The 23754-nt window shown below is 38.1% G+C and overlaps 1 protein-coding gene across 5 annotated transcripts in view; it reads left to right on the forward strand.

The window, feature by feature from the left end:
* LOC127446011 (thymocyte selection-associated high mobility group box protein TOX-like) overlaps nt 1-23754 on the forward strand; it is a 177966-nt gene that overhangs the window by 151245 nt on the left and 2967 nt on the right. For all 5 annotated transcript variants that reach the window (XM_051706605.1, XM_051706604.1, XM_051706608.1 and 2 more), the window contains 3 exons: nt 13919-13999; nt 16647-17033; nt 19948-20084. In XM_051706605.1, the coding sequence (XP_051562565.1) occupies nt 13919-13999; nt 16647-17033; nt 19948-20084 (605 nt within the window). The remainder of the gene's footprint in view (nt 1-13918; nt 14000-16646; nt 17034-19947; nt 20085-23754) is intronic.

Genomic DNA, 23754 nt, shown 5'->3' on the forward strand with positions numbered 1-23754 from the left:
TTCAGTCGTAGCTGTAATGTAAATTTCATTTTTCTATAAGCAGAGTAGACCAGTGAGAGTTCTGCAGAAAAGCCTCTGATAGGACCATTAGTGGATGATTGATAGGCCTCTGCTCCAATAGATGGACTGTCATTTCTTTTAGCGATGGTCATGAGCTGTCACTTATATCAATGATGAATATGTGAAACGATGTAGAACCGCAGTGACTGAACGGGCATAACTCCAGCCCATCTTCTCAACCACAGGCAATAACCGCCCGTTTCCTTACATTTTTTTACTGGTTATAGAATATTTAGTTACATTAAGTATGTTAAGCACCCCTTCTTTTTGGTCTAGATAGTAAATTTTCTTAAAACATTTTCATTTCTTATATACATCGATGAGCCAAAACATTATGACCACTCACAGGTGAAGCAAATAATGTTGATTATCTCCTAACAAGGTCACACATCAAGGTCTGGGTAGATTAGATGGTAAGCAAACAATCAGTTCTCGTAGTCAATGTGTTGAATGCAGGAGAAATGGGCAAGAGTAAAGACCTGAGTGACTTTGACAAGGGCCAAATTGTTATGGCCAGACGAGTGGGTCAGAAGTCTGAAGCGGCAAGGCTTGTGGGGTGCTCCTGGTCAGCAGTGGTGAGTACCTACCTGACAGTGGTCCGAGGAGGGACAAACCACAAACTGGCAACAGGGAGTTGGGTGCCCAAGGCTATTCGATGCACAAGGGAATCAAGGCTATTCGATGCACAAGGGAATCAAAGGCTATCCTGTCTGGTCCGAACCAACAGAAGGTCTACTGTGGCACAAGTCACAATTTTTTTTAATGATGGTTACGGAAGGAATGTGTCACAACACACAGTGCATTGCACCCTGCTGTGTATGGGGCTGCGTAGCCGTAGACCGGTCAGAGTGCCCATGATGACCCCTATCGACTGCCGAAAGCACCTACAATGGGCACGTGAGCGTCGGAACTGGACCTTAGCACAGTGGAAGTAGGTCGCCTGGTCCGATGAGTCCCGTTTTCTTTTACAACACGTGGATGGCCATGTACATGTTCGCCGTTTACCTGGGGAAGTGATGGCACCAGGATGCACTGTGGGAAGACGACAAGCCGGTGGAGTGAGTTTGATGCTCTGGGCAATGTTCTGCTGGGAAACCCTGGGTCCGATCATTCATGTGGACGTCAATTTGACATGTGCCATCTACCTAAACATTGTTGCAGACCAGGTACACCCCTTCATGGCAATGGTATTCCCTGATGGCAGTGGCCTCTTTCAGCAGGATAATATACCCTGCCACACTGCACACATTGTTCAGGAATGGTTTGAGGAACATGATGAAGAGTTCAACGTGTTGCCCTGGCCTCCAAATTCCCCAGATCTCAATCCGATTGAGCATCTGTGGGATGTGCTGGACCAACAAGTCTGATCCACAGCGGCTCCACCTCTCAACTTACAGGACTTGAAGGGTCTGCTGCTAATGTCTTGGTTCCAGGTACCACAGGACACCTTCAAATCAAATCAAATCAAATCAAAATTTATTTATAGAGCACTTTAAAAAACCACGAAGTGTACCAAAGTGCTGTACAATTACAATAAAACAATACAATGATATAAAAAGACTTAAAAATTAAATTGAATGAAAAAATAAAGAAAATAAAGAAAAATAACAAGAACCTTTATAATGTTCCAAATGCTTCACTAAACAAATACATCTTGAGATGGGTTTTAAACATATTGACAGATGTTGAGGCTCTGACAAACAAAGGTAAACCATTCCACAACTTTGGTGCAGCAACAGAGAATGCACGATCTCCTTTACCCTTGAACCGTGATCGGGGAACATCAAAAAGCAGCTGCTTATTCGATCTAAGAAATCTATGGGAGTATTGAATGACAGTAAGTTCAGAGATATTTTGTAAGGCTTTAAAAACATACAACAACACCTTATATTGCACTCTAAATTGGACAGGTAGCCAGTGCAGCGATGCCAGCATAAGGGATATATGATCCCTCTTTCTTGTGTTTGTCAGCAGACTTGCTGAAGCGTTCTGTACCCTTTGAAGTCTTGATAATGATTGTTGATTAATACCCAGATATAGTGCATTACAATAATCAAGATGTGAAGAAATAAAAGCATGAACCACTTTCTCCAAATCATTAAATGATAAGACAGATTTAAGTTTGGCAATATTTTGCAATTGAAAGAAGCTGTTCTTTGCCACAGAATTTATCTGCTTATCAAATTTTAACTCCGAGTCAAAAATAAAACCCAGATTTTTGACATAGGCACACAGATTAGATGACAATGGGCCTAGACCTTCTGTATAATTATTTACACATCTACTAGGGCCAAAAATGATAACCTCCGTCTTATTATCATTTAACTGGAGGAAGTTGTTATCCATCCAGCTTTTTACATCTTTCATACATTCACAGAGAGTTTTAACAGATACATAATCACCTGGCTTCAAAGGGAGGTACATTTGCATGTTGTTTGCGCAAAAATGATACGAAATACCATATTTCTTAAAAATAGCACCAAGAGGAAGCATATATATGAGAATAAAACTGGTCCTAAAATAGATCCTTGCGGAACCCCACAGGTTATCGGAGCTGATGATGACACGAAATTGCTTGTTATGATCTATTGTATCAAATGCTGCACTGAGATCCAACAGCACTAAAGCAACACAGCTACTAGTATCCAACTTCAATAAAATGTAATTTGTTACACTAAGAAGAGCTGATTCAGTGCTATGTCCAGACCTAAAACCGGATTGAAATTGATCAAAAACCTCATTTTCTATTAAGTAAGAGGAAAGCTGTGTATAAATAATCTTTTCGAATCATTTGGATATAAACGGCAACTTAGAGAAAGGCCGAAAAAAATGTGGATCTGAAGGATCTAGATTTGTTTTCTTGATAAGTGGCTGGACAACCACATGTTTAATGGCTGGATGGAATAAAACCACTGGTTAAACTGCTATTGATAATTGAGAGAATGCTAGGACCAATTATGTCAAGAAGATGAACAAACAATTTAGGAGGGACAACATCACATGGTGAAGAGGTTAATTTTAAGTGTGAAGCAATGTCCTTAATATGTGAAAGTGAGCCTCAAACTAACTTACAAGTGCAATGGATTATATTAAATAAACCAGATGGATCAGGTGTAATGGAAGTTCTTATATTCTCAATCTTTTCAATAAAAAACTTTAAAAACATTTCACAGGTATTTGTTGAGAGATCTGAGTAAACATTGTCTTCTGGTTTTAAAATGGTATTTATAGTCTTGAATAATACTTGAGGGCTATGAACATTCTGTGCAATTATATCAGAGAAGTATTCAGCTCTTGCTGTTTTAACAGCTTTTTGGTATTTAATTAAACACTCTTTTAAGACCTCATAAGATACCTGAAGCTTATCTTTTTGCCATTTTCATTCTGCTTTCCTACACTGCTGTCTAATGGCCCTAGTATTTTCATTTAGCCAAAGTTGAGTTTTAGTTTTCTTTCTCCTTATTTTATATGGAGCAATGCTATCTAGAATCTCTGTATATACCATATTGAACAAAGTAACCAATTCCTCTGTACCCACAGAGGAAGGAAAATGTTCAATAGGTTCTGTTAATGAATGAACATTAAATGCTTCTGAAAAAGTTTTGACTATATTTGGAGAAAATACTCAAGAGAGATAGAAGCAGCCTTTACTCTGTCAAACATTTGCATTTATACAGTGAAATACTTTTTTTCACATATCCAAGCTAAGCTGGGGTCAGAGTGCAGGGTCAGCCATGATACAGCACGCCTGGAGCAGATAGGGTCAAGGGCCTTGCTCAAGGGCCCAACAGTGGCATCTTGGTAGTGATGGGGCTTGAACCCTCAACCTATGGGTCAATAACCCAGAGCCTTAACCACTGAGCCACCACTGCAGACAGGTATGTGACTGTAGTTTTGGAGGGTCACGCTGAAACGTAATATTAAACTCAATAGGCTTATAGACAGAGAAATGATTATCTAAAACTTTAAGATTGCAGACAGGAATACCCATACATAAAATCAGATCAAGAGTGTGACCATGTTGATGAGTAGGACCGGGAACAGAGAGAGAAAAATTAAAAGATTCAATAAGAACCTTAAAGGGTCTTGTAGCATCCATGCCCCAGCGGGTCGGCACTGTTTTGGTGGCATGCGGAGGACCAACAGCATATTAGGCAGGTGGTCATAATGTTTTGGCTCATCAGTGTACAAAGACATACATAGATATATACAAACATAGGTCTCCGTTTATAACTTTTTTATACTATAAAACTATCAATTTGAGCTATGTATGTTTGTCCTGACATTGATTTTGATACTTGACTTTTTAAGTAAATTTCACAAAACCTGTCAAGTGCATGCCCAGGTCATATTTCACTCCAAAATATATACAGTATATATATGACAGTTCAACATGAAAGATGAGAATTTGTATAAATATTTTTTTCTTTATGCACAAATTATTTTATTATTTATTTATTTTATTTTTTAGGGTTCGAAATGTACTTGACCTGGATATGTCTTTGTGAGATTCGCCCATATGTTTGTGTGTTTTACCTCTTTCTGTGTGTGTAATAATCTTGTTCTTGTGTTGCATGGGAATCACTCTGATGGCAATGCCACTTTGCACCAGAGCGCCAGCCTCATTAATTGTGTGCCTTTGAGGGGTCCGTGGCATTGTACAGCACCAGATAAATAATACATCAATCCTGCTCTCAAGTAGCCAGACATTTAACTATCAGCATAAATCTGGTCCACTTTGCTGCTTATTCCATCCAAGAACTGTCCACAGAACGAGTCTGACTGACATGTAAAACAACCAACCACAGTTTGTTCTGTTTTTCTACATTTACGAGTGTGTTTACATGCACACCACTACGCTGATAACTACCAAAAATGAGCTTATTCAAAAAATCTGACTTGAAATCTTCGGCTTATTCTCTGCTTTTGACGTCAAAACGTAAACAGTCATTTGTACAACACAAACAGAGCAAAAAACGAAATGGAAATGCTTAAACCATTTATGACCTTTATGACCCAGATCCAGTGATTATCAAATGTACAGTTAATTTGCGAATCCCTACTTTAATGTGAGAGAAATATAAACGTCTTTTTAGTGCTATATACATATCTCTCTTCCCTCCAGATATATACGCCTATTCCTAATGTCAGCAGGTTGAACGAGTTATTGTCTTCCATAATTAACCAGTTATCAAACAAGAAGATTTAATTAAGGTACAATTACAGCTAATTCTGCGGGGGGCGATCGCCATGTCACGATTAAGACGGCGACACATGCTCCTTGGCGCTCCCGTTATTTCTAATTCATAGCGACTTGCTCCATCTGTGACGGCTTCAATTGCTAATGAATGCGCTCACTTTGAAATAATTAGAAATCCTTAGGCATGGTAATTTATTTAAGAGCTACTGTCGTTAGGGACACTCATTAGTGGGGTTAAATTAATTTGAAACTAAAGCTGCTGCAAGCTCCTTGGGAGTTCAGTACAACACAAAGTGATGCCACCTCGTTCAATATTTAACTGCCACCACACAAGGTCACAAACTTACATTAGCTGAAAGTATTTGAGGCTAATTCATACTTTTGGGTCATAGGTGGGGTTGTAATTTTAAAGAGTTGGTTAAACAGAGTTTCGAATGTGTTATAGCCACATATCCTTGCTGTTAGGGATGTGCAAAATGAACTGCTTTCAAAAACGACTAGTCGGTGAGTTGTTTGAATGACTAGATTATTAGCTGATCTTAACCCTCATGCACTCCTCGGACCATTTCTGTCCTGTTTCATTTTTGTTCATTTAATAAAAATGGTGTCCTTTATCTGATTGGTATGAGACTTGGAGACTTTTCCTCCACTGGCTATCTGAACACACACACAAAAAACTGGACTTGATTCGATAAGTCTTATTAGTAAACAAAAAAGAATTAAAAAAAGTAACATTTGTGCTCTTCAGGTCAAAATTGACCCGCCATAGGTAATGAATGGGAAAGACTAGAACACAGAGCTTTTTTTATTATTACTATTGGTCAAATACAATCTATAATCTGCCACAATGCAGAAAAAAACACACAGAAATGAAGGGGTGAGACTATAAAACATCAAGAGTGCAAATGATACACACACACACACACACACACACACACACCGTAGGTAATGAATGGGAAAGACTATAACACAGAGCAGTTTTTTTTAATTTGTCAAATAAATCAACCACAAACCAGAACACACACAGAGAAATTAATGGGTGAGACCATAACACATCCAATGCAGAAAACAAACACACACACACACACACACACACACACACACACACACACACACACATACATTTCCTCATTTTACAAACAGGGATGAATTAATTAATCTCTGAAGCCATTTACTGGATATACCTGTCAGTACATGTAATTTTGGCAGCAATCTACTCCAAATGCGCGCGCGCACACACACACACACACACACACACACAAACACACACACATGCATACAGATTAAAGGCTGAGTTTGAGACAGTTTACCTGATCGATGGTGGGACAGTGTTCAGGTTTGACTGTAATCGTAATGTGGCATTATTGCAAAAATTGACACATCAAAACAACACCTCAAAAACTAAAAAAACTAAATTTCTAGATATATATCCAAATGCAGAACTTGGATTAACATCTAGAAATTATCTTCTCTACAACCAGCCGTCTAGTGTTTAAAATGTGTAATTTCATTAGAAATTCCAGCAGATGGCAGCAATCTGCCCCAATCAATGACATTAAATATTTTTCCTCATGCATGAACTTATAAGTGAAGTGAAAATAACATAAAATCAGTTATTTTATGATGATGAATGGTGCAGTTTAGTAATTTACAGGTAAGTAAGGACGATACACCATAAAAGCTCCCCAAAATGTGCAGGTTTAGTGTTTTTTACTTTATTGAAGTCTTATTAAATTTCTTTCATTATAGTTTTTGGGTCAAGTGTGATTCTAAAACGTAGAGAGCCAAAGGATAAAGGAAGCCCTGTGTAGTTGTGCTGGTTAGCATGCTTTTCTTAAGGGACGTTCACATATGGCAAGTTCTTGCTTTCAAAAATAGCTGGAGCAACAGAATGAAAGTGAATGCAGGGGACGTTTTTGGAAAATTTGAAGTCATCTTAAAAACAGTGCAAAAAATATTTGAATGCACAAATATTTACAAATATTTGTTTTGCATTGTTGAAGGTGGTGAATTTGTTGCAAAAGGCTGATTTGTAAGGCTACGTCCACATTAATCTGGATCCATTTGAAAACGGCGTTTTCGTTTTCGAAACACTCTCCGTCCTCAGTGACGTTTTCAAGCGTTTTCCAAAAGTTGCTCATCCACACTTAAACGTATGAAAACGCTTAAATCCCCTCACTGCGCATGCAAAAAATCGCCATTCCATGTGCAGTCTGAAACGCAATTGTCCACGTGTTTCGTCACCGGACAGCAATTCTGAGTACACTTTGTGTCGCCTTTGAAGGAATGCATTGTGAAGGTTGTACAAAGTAACATTTAAATTTAACAACGCTCTCATACGGTGTCTCAGTGTGGAAGGAAGGCCAAAACATAGAGAAAAAGTTTTGTTTTCAAATGAAAATGCATTAGTGTGGACGGGGCCTAAGTTGAAACGTAATCCTCAAATGCAATGTTCGTGGTGTAAAACACTGAGAAAAAATCTTGAAGTGAAACAAGGGCCAAAGACGTCTTTATGCATGTTAAAAAATAGTTGAATGCATCATTATTTAAAAATAACCAAACTAAATTTGCATTGATTGGATCGCTCTCTCTACCATGATGAGAATGCTAAACAATTTGTTGGAGTTGTTGGTGCACATTCGTTTTTTGTTTGGTTTTGAGCAGTATGTTTGGTTGCTGTGAGTGTTGTTTAAAGTTTAATTCATGCTGAATATGAATGAACAGAAGTTTACGTGGAAGTTACACCCATACAATGATATTTAAAGATTACAAATTCAAATTTGAACATACAGTAACAGTATCAAGCTATAAAATGAATGTGGATGACATTGCGCAGATCATTTGCTCTTAGGAGAATTTGATGAGAAATGTTTGAGTTCTTATTGAGATCTCTCAGACTTTGGGATTTGGGCAAATCTGAGCACAGTTTGAGACATTGTTGTGATCTTTTCTGAAACACATGAGATTAATGGGGTCTTTTTCTCAGAGAAACATCTGCAAAAGTCTCAATTTAATCTCGTTGTTTTTTTATGTTTTGTTTCTTTCCAAAGGCATTATTTCCATATTCACTGTGTTAAGTCACATTAGTTGTTTTTTAAACCACATTTCTCTATTTGCAATTTAACATTGTTGCCTGAAAGCCCCGTGACGAATTTTGTCACCAATTTAAAGCATCTTTTCCCTCATCAGCTGAAATCATTCTGATGTCCGCCGCAATTTCTGAGGGAATTGCCTGCACTTGATGCCAGAAAGAAATGGAAACCCCAATTCTGGGATGGTGAAATGATTGACAAGCAATTACATTAGCTTGAACATTTCATTTATTTTGTTTCTATAGGCTGAGATGCCTTTTGCAGTATCACAACAACCCCTTCTCTTTTGGCTCGTTTTTTGATTTGGTATAAACTCCCATAAATCTGTGGGATAATTCAAATGTCTTTGACATTAAATAAAATGTGTTATTATTCAGGTAGCTATTTATAAGCATGTCAACAACTAACTTTAATTTGCTCCTCAATGTTTTCTACAAACTGTTGCTCTGCCATTGAGAGTAGCTGACCTGAAAGAGAAACTGACCGTAGAAGAAGACAGTTTTCACCAATGACCGCTATAGCGCCCCTTGTGGAAACGCTGTGTTGCTGTTGTAATGAATACCGTTTTGACACATTTTGAAACACAACGGTGCACTAAATAGAGCTTGCATAGCTAGATGCATTTGGGTCATTGACAACATGATAAAAAAAAGAGAAATATTTAGTTTAAATCTAGTTTAAAACACACATGTCAAGTTTGTGGAAATATATATATATATACAGTAGTGGCACCCTTGGTAAATAGTGCAAAGAAGGCTGTGAAAAAAAGTCTGCATTGTTTATCCTTTTGATATTTCATTCAAAAAATTCAAATAATTTAACCTAGTAAAAGTAAAACAATTGAAAGAGGGGAAATATCTCATTATTAAATAAATTTTTTTCTCCAAACACGTTGGCCACAATTATTGGCACCCCTTGGAATTCTTATGAGTAAAGTATATTCCCATTTACATTTAACATTTTTACTTCACCTAGGAACATTAAATTGTTCAGCCATGACTTCCTGTTTCACAGGGGTATAAATATGAGGTAACACACAAGCCAAATTCCCTTAGTCATCAATCACAGTGGGTTAGACTAAAGAATATAGTTCTGATGTGTGGCAAAAGGTAGTTGAGCTTCACAAAATGGGAAGTGGCTATAAGAAAATAGGTAAAGCATTGAAAATACCCATTTCCATCATCTGGGCAATAATTTTGAAGTTCCAATCAACTGGAGATGTTACGCATCGTCCTTGAAGAGGACGCGTGTCTATATTATCTCCACACACAGTGAGGAGGATGGTTCGAGTGGCCAAAGAAACTCCAAGGATCACAGCTAGAGAATTGTAGAAATTAATTGCGTCTTGGGGTCAGAAAGTCACAAAAAAAAACAAAAAAAATCAGTCGTCACCTACATCACCACAAGTGGTTTGGGAGGGTTACAAGTAAAAAGCCTCTGCTCTCATCCAACAAACTCAAGCATCTTCAGTTTGCCAGACACTACTGGAACTTCAAATGGGACCAGGTTCTATGGTCAGATGAAACAAAACGTCTCGGTTACTGTCGTAACCTCCGTTCCCTAATGGAGGGAACGAGACGTTGTGTCGATATAGTGACACTAGGGTTCGATCTTGAGAGCCCTAAACACCTTCAGATCTTTGAGAAAAGGCCAATGAGAATTGGTGAGTAGAATTTGTATGCCACTACCCCCGACATAATGGAATGCGGATTCATTCAGGTTTTTGCACTGAGGAGCCGAGACAAGGTCCCGGCCATTACAGCGGTGTAGTTCAGCCTGTGGCAAGAGGGACACAACATCTCATTCCCTCCATCAGGGAATGGAGGTTACGACAGTAACCGAGACATTCCCCTTCTGTCACTCACTCGACGTTGTGTTGATGTAGTGACACTAGGTGTCCCTATATGAAATGCCACAATGGCTGAACTATGTTACGTGAAGTGCTGATGCAGGTGTAGGCAAGCTACTGTGAGCATAGGAACAGATGCACTCGGACTGCACGTAGCCTCCCCAGATGCCCCAAAACTTCATGTAATTCCCAACAAGCCTGAGGGGTGGAAGGAGACGTATCTAGTATGGGAGCAGGCTGCGTCAGCCACCTGGCGTATTGAATCGCATAGCCGAGTCGGATGGTTCTGGCCAGCCAGCGCGACGGGTTGGAAAGCGATTGCCACGCGTCCAAACTCCGGGCAAGTGGCACTAACGGAAGGATCGCAACCGACGTTCCTGGGGGTGGGGCCTCGCGGCGGGGGGGAGGAGGGAGTTCCACGTCAGGGAGCGGTGCTCCAACCCGAGTCAGCCGCGCTGAGGGGACCCGCGAAGCATTTACCTTGCTCCGCGCGTCCGGCATAAGGCGGGCCAGTGACTGAGGAGGAAGGCCTCTTGGGCTATCCTCGAGACTCGTCACCACCGGCCGGCCGTGGGTGTGGTTTGTGTGATGCGCCTGGACACGCAAAGGTGGGGGGCCATGTTCGTGAGGCCCAGGCTGCAGGCGCTCGGTGTCTGGTTGAGTTTGTGTCACCGCAGGGGGACACACTCGGTGAACAGACGGGGTGCGCACTCTTGAGCCGCGTCGGGGCAAGATGTGCTGAATGGCCTCCGTCTGTTGCTTCACTGCCGAGAACTGCTGGGCAAAGTCCTCGACGGTGTCGCCGAAGAGGCCGACATGGGAGATGGGCGCATTAAGGAACCGCGCCTTGTCCACATCCCTCATCTCGACCAGGTTCAGCCACATGTAGTGCTCCTGGACCACAAGCGTGGACATCGTCTGCCCGAGGGTGCACGCTGTGACCTTAGTCGCATGGAGGGTGGGATCGGTTGCCGAGCGCAGCCCTTGTAGCACACCGGGATCAGAAAGACCCTCGTGTAGCTCTTTCAAAGCCTTGGCCTGATGGACCTGTTTCCTTTTTTTTTTTTTTATCCACCTGGGGTATCGCGGCATAACCCTCGGTCGCCCCACCGTCGAGGGTAGCGAGAGCGGACGAACTGAAGGATTGAAAGGTGCCCTCCACGATCGCGTCAGCTCGTCGTGCACTTCCGGGAAGTAGGGGACTGGAGGGGAGCGGCGCGTACCCAGAAACCAGTTGTCAAACCTTGTGGCGGCCCGGGCAAGTCCTCAGCATCCGACATCACCAAGGCACTCTCCGCTGCAGCGATCAACATCTCATCCAACTCACAAGCTCCAAAAGAGACATTAGGCTGGCACTGAGGCGAGCTGCCTGTCTCATCCCAGAACTGGACGGGCGCAAAGAACGTACCGGGGAATGGGCGGTCCGTGGGGGTTTACCCGGTGGAACCGTACCCATTGAAGCCCCCGAATCGCCTTCAGCGTCAACCAGGATGGCCTCGTACCCGTAGGTAGAAGGACCAGCGGCGGGTACAGCTGAAGTGGCTTTCCCTCGAAAGGAGGAAAGCCGCGATCGCAACGTTGCCATGTTCATGTTCTCGCAATGAGAACATGAACCATCCACGAACGCTTCCGCAACGTGATTTTGGCCCAGGCACGTGAGGCAGTGATCGTGACCATCAGAGGCGGAGAGGTAATGACCGCATCCAGGAACTGCACAGAGACGGAAGGGCATCTTTAAAAAGACGTGTCTTTAAAAAGACGTTCAACGTTACTGTGCCTGCTCTAATAGAGGAAATATACTCTTTAGAGGAAATAAACTCTTTTAAAGCGCTGTCGAAGCGCCCAGAGGCGTAGTCTGCAGTGGAGTGCAGAGTGGAGAGAAAACCGCTGGAATGCGCCGTATATCCAACAGCACATGCTTCTGAAGAGGTGAATGGATCAGTAGTAGTATTCAGCTCGCTGAAATACAATCGCTCGGCTCCGAAGAAAAAATCTGAATGAATCCGCATTCCAGCCTCCCTTTTATACCCGTATGTCGGGGGGAGTGGCTTGCAAATTCTACTTGCCAATTCTCATTGGCCTTTTCTCAAAGATCTGAAGGTGTCTCGGGCTCTCAAGATCGACCCCTACTGTCACTACATTGACACAATGTCAAGTGAGTGACAGAAGGGGAAATAGAGTTTTTTGGCAGCAAACACCAGAGATGGGTTTGGTGCACACAGAGAGGTAGCCATATGGAAAAGTACCTCATGCCCACGGTTAAATATGGTGGTGGATCTTTAATTCTGCCAGAGATCCTGGACATCTTGTTCGGATACATGGCATCATGGACTCTATCAAATACCAACATATAAAAAATCAAAACCTGATTGCCTCTGCCAGAAAGCTTAAAATGGGCCCTGATTGGATCTTCCAGCAGGACAATGATCCAAAACAAACATCAAACTCAACACAAAAATGGTCCACTGACCACAAAATCAAGGTTCCCCTGACCTGAACCCCATAGAAAACCTGTGGGGTGAACTGAAGAGGAGAGTCCACCAACATAGATCTGGAGAGGTTCTGTATGGAGGAATGGTCTCAGACCCTTGCCAGGTGTTCTCCAACCTCATTATGCATTAAAGGAGAAGACTCAGAGCTGTTATCTTGGCAAAGGGAGGTTACAAAAAGTATTGAATAAAAGGGTGCCAATAATTATGGCCAATGCATTTTGGAGAAAAACATTTATTTAATAATGAGATATTTCCCCTGTTTCAATTGTTTTACTTCAATTAAAGGTTAGATTTTTGTGAATTTTTTGAATGAAAATCAAAAGGCTAAATAATGCAGATTATTTTTCACAGACTTCTTTGCTCATATTTACCAAGGGTGCCAATATTTTTGGCCACTACTGTACATACTATATATATATATGTGTGTGTGTGTGTGTGTGTGTGTGTGTGTGTGTGTGTGCTTTTTAAAATAAATAATAATAAAAGATTATTTTGCACAACTCTAGCCATTATTTATTTTTTCAAGAATTATAATATGCAACCTTGATTTTTTTTTTTTTTTTTTTTTTACTGTATCCGAACGGTTACACCACATGACATTTTTTTTTTCTTTAAGCCCTAGAATAAATATCAAAATGACTTTGAACTTAGAAATTGAAAACAGAGAAGAATTGTATTCAAGTAATTGTTTTGAATGAATTGCATTTTATATGTATTTTTTGCACTGTCAGTCAATTAAATTATTTAATACCGATTCATTGCATGGTTTTTCATCGTTAATCACGATTAATCACAGATTTTATAAGGGCTTCAATCTGACACTATATACTTCTTTTTATGTCAAAATGAATTTATTTCCATATTAGGAAAGAAAACAAAACAATATGTAACAATACAATGCTTTATTAATATTTTCCAAACAAACCTTCCACAATATAAAGATAGAAATGCACTAAAATAGCTCTAATTCAAGTAACGTTAAACGTTTCCCAAAGTGTGAGTTTGACTAATTGAAAGAACTGGTCCCCACATAGTTTGAGTATTCATTAAACCCTCAACCTCCACAATATTAATCGACTGTACACTTTGCTAAGTCGCATTCACATCATTTTGTATGAAAGTTGTTGCCCTGATGCCGCTGAGATTTAAAGATAAGGTTGCGTCTAGTATTGTGTATGTGTGTATTTGTGCGTTTCTAATCACACATTTGTTTCTCTTCTCGCAGGCGTACAAACGGAAAACAGAAGCGGCTAAGAAGGAGTACCTGAAGGCCCTTGCAGCGTACCGAGCTAGCCTGGTTTCCAAGGTAACGGACGGGTTCACGTGTTTGATATGTATGGGTCAGCGGTAATGTTGAAGGGATAAACATTAGACTTGAGATTTGATGGGAAGAGCTTTTAACAGAAAGAGTGTTTGTGTTGGCGTGTGCTTAAAGGAAGAGTTCACCCATCAATGAAAATTCTGTCATTATTTACTCATCTTCATCTTGTTCTAAGCCCATATGTTGTTATGGAATACAAAAAGGTAAAATTTTGAAGAAATTTTACGCAGCTCATTTAATGATACATATTATAATTATTATATTTAAATAAAACATTATATTGTATATATATATATATATATATATATATATATATATATAAATTAACATTCACCCATACATAGATACCTATATATTAACCATATGCTAATTTAATAAAATAAAATATTTAATAAAAAATATGTCTTTAAATGCTTCTTAAAAATGTGGATGCTCTCTAATTTCAATTGATATGAAATTAGATGAAATTTAAATGAAATGTGGCACCTTCTGACACATTGCTCAAATGCAATTCTTTACTGTTAAAGAAAGGAAGATTTTCAGTGAATAACAACTTGATTTCAGTCTGTTTCTGACACAAAGCTATTGTATGACTTGGAGCATAATGCACATGTCATATGGACAACTTTTATGATACTTTTATGGTGCACTTTGGAGCTTGAAAGATCCAGTCACTGTACGGAAGAAAGAAAGTCATACGGGTTAGGAACGACATGAGGGTGAGTAAATGATGACTCAATCAAAACTACTGCCATTCATCGTATTGTTGGTTTACTTGTGTGTACGTTCCCAAAAATAACACATGATTATCCGAAACCCTTATGCATAATTAATGATGTATTGACGGTGATATTTATCTCTGTCATATTTCTGCATCCACTCTGTTGTTGTTGTAATCTATTGGATACACCGTCTGCCTGCATTGCATGCGATCACGTATGTGCGATCCATAAATCGATAGCACATTTCTGAAAGCCATTTGACGGATTTAAATGAGCTGGAATCGTTTCATTGCATACATTCATCTGCATAATAAAAACGCACCATTTTCAAACCACTAATTTTACGTTCATTGTTTCTCTGTTCAAAACTGCAAATTGCATTTTCATGCTAAACTCCTTTTCCATACCTCTCTCTCAAAGCTCCTGAGCCCACAACAAGAGCGTTGATTAAGCCATGAATTCAGTATTCATCAAGCCCGCAGGCTTTTATTAAACGCCCTTCATCACGTATAATTAAATATTTCGTCAAAATCTGTTTTTGGCAGACGATTTGAGTGATGTGCTCGTATACTCTCATGCATTGAAAAGGAGGAAAATATGACAGAAAAAAAGTGGTTCAGCTTGAAAAAAAAATCGCCATCAACGTTTGAAACGTACACTTATGAAAAGAGTATTTTTATTCATAAATGTGTTTTTTATTCATTTCTTTGTCGGGAGAGTGAAGAGCGTATTAGAGACTGAAGTATAAATAATTGCTAAGAAATATGGTGAAGTTTAAGAGGGTTTTTTAGCATGCACCTGGTGCTATTTTGTAGCGTAATGCAATATTGTCTAAGTATTTTTTTTTAATATGGGTTTGCTGATAATAAAGTTTAACAATAGAAAATAAGGTTTAATAATTATTCTGATTTATCTCCCCTTTGTAATCATGCTTTTTTTAACCACTCATCAAGATGTTAAAATCTTGTTTATGTTGTTTAGAGGTTTTATGATATATGAATTGGTTGTTGACACCATTTAAGAACAGCTTTGCAGTGGTTTTGAAACAAATGATATGGTCTGTTTTGATATTCATTGATGTTCTGGACAATCGGCAAGTCAGATTGTTTAATTTAAAGAGAAATGTTTGAAATGTTCTTATTCTGTTCTCACTCGTTCTCTACGGAGACAGATTCATCCATCTATCTTTTCATAGCGATCTCTTTAGATTTTCTGTTCCATACATACAGTATGAGCGCTGTGATTGTGACAGCTGATGAACACGACTGACTTCTCATCACGCACTGACATTTGAAATACATATTTCCATTTGCAATGCATGCTCCAGTATAACTCGGTAATGAAACAATGCATTGCCATAAGCGCGCACTCTCAATTTGACAAATCACAGATAGATGTGTTTGTGTGATTGCTGCTGGCTACTGTTTCCTCTGTGTATTTGAATTTGTTTTGCTCTGAATACTAACATTTATGCATGTTCTAGTTGGACTTTGGGGTCTTGGTAAATCTGAGCACAGTTTGAGACTCAACTTGGTCTCATATTTGCTAGGTTTAAGGTTTGGGGTAGAGAGGTCGGTTTTGTTGATTTAAAACTCAGTTCAAAACTGTGTGTTTTATTGTTGCAGGAAAGTGAGTAGACAATATATTTAAACATTTTTAGTATAATACTATTTGTTATTTGTAATGTTTTATTTAATTGCACCTCAAGCCCTTCCGCATTGATCATGCTACAGCGAAAGACAATTTGCTCATAATATAATTTGTAATGATTGTTTTTGTATTGAATCAGAAAACAATACAAAATAGAAGCAGTTTTCTCCTTGTTCACCCCACTGTATATTAAAGAAATCATGTGTTAATGTACTTTCTCTCTCTCTCTTTCTCTCTCTCTCTCTCTGTCTCTCCATCAGACCTACAGTGACCCGGTGGAGAGCAAAAGCACTCAATCCAGCCAGCCCCCACCGCACATGATGCCCCCCAACCCTTCCCTGTACAGCGTACCGCCCCAGCCCTCCTCCCCGTACCTGGGCCCGAGCCCCTTCCCCCTGACAGACCTGCAGAGCTACGCAGCAGGCGCTCCCAGACATGGGCTGCCCCGGTCGGCCATGCTGCCCACGCTCAGTGCCTCCCCCCCAGCATCATTCCAGATAAGCCCCCCTCTGCACCAGCAGCTCTCGCTGCACCAGGGATCCCTCCTCAACCAGCCAATCCGCATGCAGCAGGTGCAGTCACAGCCAATCATCTCTCACCAGATGGGCCTTCAGGCTCCGCTGCACTCCCCACCCCCAGGACAGCAGGTTAGTGTGCTTGCTGGGAAACATTGCACGTGCTGGATTCATGGAGCGTGTTTGTAATGGGATACTTAATATACAAAATAACCATATGTTTTTATGAGATGATAACTGGACTCGCTGAATTAAACATGCAATGAGATGAGGTCATGTGACAACAGTGTACTAGATTAGTGTTTGAAACATACTACATACTAGTTCACATATCATTTTTTACAAATATGTAAAATAGTATGCAACAATAAACGTTTCAAACACAAGTCGTATATTTTTTAAAGTATGAGAAATAGTATGCAGTATGCAATGATAAATGTTGCAAACTCTAGTCTAGTATTTAGAAAAGTATGTAAAATAGTATGCAGTATGCAACGATAAACGTTTCAAACACTAGTCTAGTATTTAAAAAAAAGTATGTGAAATAGTATGCAGTATGCAACGATAAAGGTTTCAAACACTAGTCTAGTATTTAAAAGAGTATGTGAAGTGGTATTCAGTATGCAACGATAAACGTTTTAAACAGTATTCTAGTATTTTAAAAAGTATGTAAAATAGTATGCAGAATGAAATAAATGTTTCAAACACTAGTCTAGTATTTGAAAAAAGTATGTGAAGTGGTATTCAGTATGCAGCGATAAACGTTTCAAACAGTAGTTTATTATTTTAAAAAGTATGTGAAATAGTATGCAGTATACAATGATAAACATTTTTAAACACTAGTATTTCAAAAAAGTATGTGAAATAGTATGCAGTATGCAACAATATACTTCTAAACAGTATTCTAGTATTTTATCAAGTATGTAAAATAGTATGCATTATGCAGTGATAAATGTTTCAAACACTAGTCTGTTATTTAAAAAAGTATGCAGTATGCAATCATAAACATTTTTAAACACTAGTATAGTCTTTTTTGAAAAAGTATGTGAAATAGTATGCAGTATGCAAAGATAAACATTTCAAACACTAGTCTAGTATTTAAAATAGTATGTGAAATAGTATGCAGTATGCAATGGTAAATGTTTTAAACAGTATTCTAGTATTTTAAAAAAGTATGTAAAATAGTATGTAGTATGAAATGATAAATGTTTCAAACACTAGTCTAGTATTTGAAAAAAGTATGTGAAATAGTATGCAGTATGCAAAGATAAACGTTTCAAACACTAGTCTAGTATTTAAAATAGTATGTGAAATAGTATGCAGTATGCAATGGTAAATGTTTTAAACAGTATTCTAGTATTTTAAAAAAGTATGTAAAATAGTATGTAGTATGAAATGATAAATGTTTCAAACACTAGTCTAGTATTTGAAAAAAGTATGTGAAGTAGTATTCAGTATGCAGCGATAAACGTTTCAAACACTAGTCTAGTATTTAAAAAAAGTATGTGAAATAGTATGCAGTATGCAATCATAAAAAATTTTAAACACTAGTATAGTCTTTTTTGAAAAAGTATGTGAAGTAGTATGCAGTATGCAGCGATACACATTTCAAACACTAGACTAGTATTTTAAAAAAGTATCTGAAATAGTATGCAACGATAAACGTTTCAAATATTAGTCTATTATTTTTTTTAAAGTATGTGAAATAGTATGCAGTATGCAATGATAAACATTTTTAAATACTAGTCTAGTAGGCAGTATACAGATATTGTGCAGTATGCAGTGAGGAGTACGATAGTATCCACTCCAAACACAGCCCTTGAAACGTTTACTGTACACTGCTTCATGTACTATTTTAAAAAAACAGCATGACGTATACTGTATGTATTGTGCAGTATGCAGTAAGCAGAACACTTGAATTCTATTCTGAACATAACCCTACAAATGTTTATTGTTTCTTACTACATACTGTTTCACATAGTGTTTGAAAAAAAAGTGTGCAGTATACAGTATATATTGTGCAGTATGCAGTAAGCAGAACACTCATATTTCATTCCAAACATCATCCTGGAAATGTTTATTGTTGCATTTATTGATTCATGTACTATTTAAAAAAAAAAAAAATCAGTATGAAGTATACAGTACATACTACGCTGTATGGAGTAAGTAGAAGGATAGTATTTAATTTTGAATATAGCTCTAGACATGTTTACTATTGTACACTGTATACTATTTCACATACTGTTTTTAAATTGAAGTGTGCAGTATACAGTATGTATTGTGCAGTATGCAGTAAGTAGAACACTAGTATTTCATTCCAAACATAGTCCTGGAAATATTTATTGTTACAGACTGTATACTGTACAGTCACATACTATTTTTGCAAGATAACAGCAAGTATACAGTGCATACTCTGCTTTTACAGATAGTAGTATGCTAGTGTCCTATTCCAAACATACTTTATTGAAAGTGACAGTTCGTTATATTCGTCAAAATAAAAGCGAACTTACTTTCATGTGGGAAAACAACCAAACAGAAACAGAAACAGTACAGATTACCTCCTGGTCTTCTTCTGAGACTATTATATTTAGGACCATTTTATATTAAAAAGCATTCTTTTTTAAAAATTTTCTTTTTAGCAGAAATGATTTATGTTGGGAAAGTGTTACCAAATTGACCAGAAAAAAGTAAAAGATAAAGACAATCAGGTCAACATAAGGTGCTGTTTGAAGTGTGAACTGGGGTGCAGAACGTGTTGTTTTGGAGGTGTCGCCATCTCTAACAAAAGAATGTGGGAAACAAAGTTAAAAGGTTTGATTTTTCCAAAACATGTCAGTGTTTAGCACCTTTGAGCAGAGTTGCAATAAAAGAAAAAAAAAATGTAGCTTTGGCGAGGAATTCGGCTGTTTAGAGTAGAAAAGAGGAACAAATTGTGGGCTTTTAAATGTGTAAACTGACTTTAGAAGAAAGTTTATGCTTATGCCCTCTATTGTGCCCCTTGTGGCAATGTAATATATGTCTCTCTCTCTCTCTCTCTCTCTCTAAGGGATTTTCTCACTTACAGTCCGAGTATCAGAAGAGTGTTGGGGGCTCTCAATCTCCAGGGGCTCCGAACCCAGTGGGGCAGAACCCTGATTGGGACAGTGAGTACTGCAACCGGGAATGCGGCGGAAACCACTGCAGGTAAACAGAGTGTGTGTGTGTGTGTTTGTTACATTGTTAACTGCGTTTGTCCTGTGAGATGAGTTTAATAGTAACAGAAACTTTAGCGTGTCAAATAAGCAGCATATGTGGTTGTATCTTAGCTGCATGTGTCTTATATTTGACTGTCTATTATTACGATGCAATCAAAACAAAAACTGTACAAATGACAAAGTTATGTTGATTGCTTTATTATATATAGGAACAGTTCACCTAAAAGTGAAAATTCTTTCATCATTTACTCACTCACCTTTTTTCCGAGGAACACAAAAGGAGATGTTATGCAGAGGTTTTATAATGAGGACTGCAGATGCTGAGCTCTAAAAATGACAAGAAACACCATACAAGTCATTTATACGACATGTGTGCCATATCCCAAGTCTTCTGAAGTCATACGACAGCATTGTGTGAGGAACAGACCGAAATGTTTATTCTCTAAAAACCTTCCCCTCTGTTATAGCTCTCAAATCTCATTCAACTCAAATATGGAACATTTGCACCATATTTGACGTCAATTACAAGACACACGAGAACCAAAGGCGTATTTGATTTCAACGCAAATGCATTTATGATTACAGGAAAGATTTTCAGTGAACAACAGCTTCAAAATTCAGTCTGTTCCTCACAGAAAGCTGTCGTATGATTTCACAAGACTTCAGCTTTTTCTTGGTTTTTATTCTTTGTTCTCACACGCGGTTGAGCGCTAAGCCTTTGATAGTATACTCTTTTGACCGCGAGTCCATATGGACGTGTTCGAAACATGCACACTACATTGGCTTTATCATACTCTTTCTGTACCACCAACCCCAGGCGTATGCCGCGATGACATGCAAAGACTGTCCGCATGTCTAGAAAAACCATGCTGTGCGCGGTCAATCCGCACGGATCTGTGTGCACGCGGAAAACACTGATCTACTATTTTTTTTTAAGTATGTAAAATAGTATGCAGTATGCAGTATGCAATGCTAAACATTTTTAAATACTAGTCTAGTTTTTAAAAACAATAGTACGCAGTATACAGTGTATACTGTGCAGTATGCAGTGAGTACGATAGTATCCCACTCTAAACATAAGCTCAAAAAGAGTTCAAAATAGCATACTACTATACTAATCTTACTGTTTCTGCCTTGGATAGAAGTGGCAGAAGTTGTAAGAGTAGTATTGGTAGTATGCCATTCCAAACTCAGCCATTGCCCTAGAAATGTTGCATACTGCATACTGTTTCATGTACTGCACTATTTATATATAATAGCAGTATATATTGTGCAGTATGCAGTAAGCAGAACGCTAGCATTCCATTCTGAACTGAGCCCTGGAAATGTATACTGTTGCATACTGCATACTATTTCACCTATTTAAAAAAAAAAGAAATTGTAGGCAGTATACAGTACAGTATGTATTGTGCAGTATGCAGTACGCAGAACACTAGTATTTAATTCCAAAAAAGCCCCTAAAATGTTTATTGTTGCATACTACGTAGTGTTCCACTCGCTATTTTAAAAAAAAAATTAGTGTGCAGTATATAGTATAAACTGTATATATTTGTATATATTAGTATATATTAGCGCTGCCCGTGCGCACTGTGCAACTACATTTACACAACACGTACTCTGTGCATGTGGGAAACACTAGTCTAGTGTTTTTAAAAAAAGTATGTGAAATATTGCGCAGTATGTGATAATATTAAAAAAAAATAGTAGGCAGTATATAGTGTATATTGTGAAGTATGCAGTGAGGAGTACATTAGTATCCCACTCTAAACATAAGCTGAGTTTGAAATAAGTGTACTACATACTACCATTTCTGCCTTGGATAGAAGTAGCAGAAGTTGTAACAGTAGTATGGGTAGTATGCCATTCCAAACTCAGCCATAGCCCTAGAAATGTTGCATACTGCATACAGTATATTGTTTCATGTACTGTACTATTTCTTTTAATTATGCAGTATATGTTGTGCAGTATGCAGTAAGCAGAATGCTAGTATTTCATTCTGAACGCAGCCCATGAAATGTATATTGTTGCATAATGCATAATATTTCACCTACTTTTATAAAAATAGTAGGCAGTACACAGTGCAGTGTATATTGTGCAGTTTGCAGTGAGGAGTATGATGGTATCCTCTCCAAACACAGCCTTAGAAATGTTTACTGTACACTGTCTCATGTACTATTTAAAAAAATAATAATTGTGCAGTATACAGTACGCAGAACACTAGTATTTCATTCCAAAATTTGCCCCCAAAATGTTTATTGTTGCATACTACATAGTGTTCCACTCGTTATAAAAAAATAGGGTGCAGTATATAGTATACATTTTATATATTAGTATATATTAACACAGTCCGCACGCACTGTGCTAATGACAAAAAATTGCGTCACACGTACTCTGTGCACGCGGAAAATACCAGTCTAGTGTTTTAAAAAAAGTAGTATGCAGTATGCAATAATAAACGTTGTTAAACAGTAGGCTTGTATTAAAATAAGTATGTGAAATAGTATGCAGTATGCAACGAAAAACATTTTTAAACACTAGTCTAGTATTTAAAAAAGTGACTAGTGTTTGAAACCTTTATCGTTGCATACTGCATACTATTTCACATACTTTTTTAAACACTAGTCTAGTATTTAAAAACAATAGTAGGCAGTATACAGTGTATATTGTGCAGTATGCAGTGAGTATGATAGTATCCCACTCTAAACATAAGCTGAGTTTGAAATAGTGTACTACATACTACTCTTACTATTTCTGCCTTGGACAGAAGTGGCAGAAGTTGTAAGAATAGTATGGATAGTATGCCATTCCAAACTCAGCCATTGCCCTAGAAATGTTGCATACTGCATACTGTTTCATGTACTGCACTATTTAAAAAAATAATGCAGTATATATTGTGCAGTATACAGTAAGCAGAATGCTAGTATTCCAATCTGATCATAGCCCATGAAATGTGTATTGTTGCATACTGCATACTATTTCACCTACTTTTGAAAAGTTTTAGGAATTATACAGTGTATATTGTGCAGTATGCAGTGAGGAGTATGATAGTATCCACTCCAAGCAAAGCCTTAAAAACGTATGCACTATTTAAAAAAACAGTATGACGTATACTGTATGTACTGTATATTGTGAAGTATGGAGTTAGCAGAACACTAGTATCCTTTCTAAATTTAGCCCTAGAAATGTTTATCATTGCATACTGCACACTGTCTCATGTACTATTTTTAATAACAGTATGTAGTAAGCAGAACACTAGTATTTAATTCCAAAAACAGCCCCCAAAATGTTTATCGTTGCACACTGCATAGTGTTCCACTCATTATTTAAAATAGTGTGCAGTATATAGTTTAAACTGGATATATTATATACATTCTAAACGTAGCCCTTAAAATGTATATCGTAGCATACTGCATACTATTTCAAGTAATTCTGAAAAATAGTAGGCAGTATTCAGTGTGGAGTACCCTAGTATCCACTCTAAACATACCCCTAGAAATGTTCACTGTACATTGTTTTATGTATTATTTAAAAACACAGTATGACGTATACTATATTTATATTGCGAAGTATGGAGTTAGCAGAACACTAGTATCCATTCTTAATATAGCCTTAGAAATAGTTAGCATTGCATACTACACACTGTTTCATGTACTATTTTT

This window comes from Myxocyprinus asiaticus, chromosome 9 (genome assembly GCF_019703515.2).
Source record: "Myxocyprinus asiaticus isolate MX2 ecotype Aquarium Trade chromosome 9, UBuf_Myxa_2, whole genome shotgun sequence".
In the NCBI taxonomy this organism is placed as follows: domain Eukaryota; kingdom Metazoa; phylum Chordata; class Actinopteri; order Cypriniformes; family Catostomidae; genus Myxocyprinus; species Myxocyprinus asiaticus.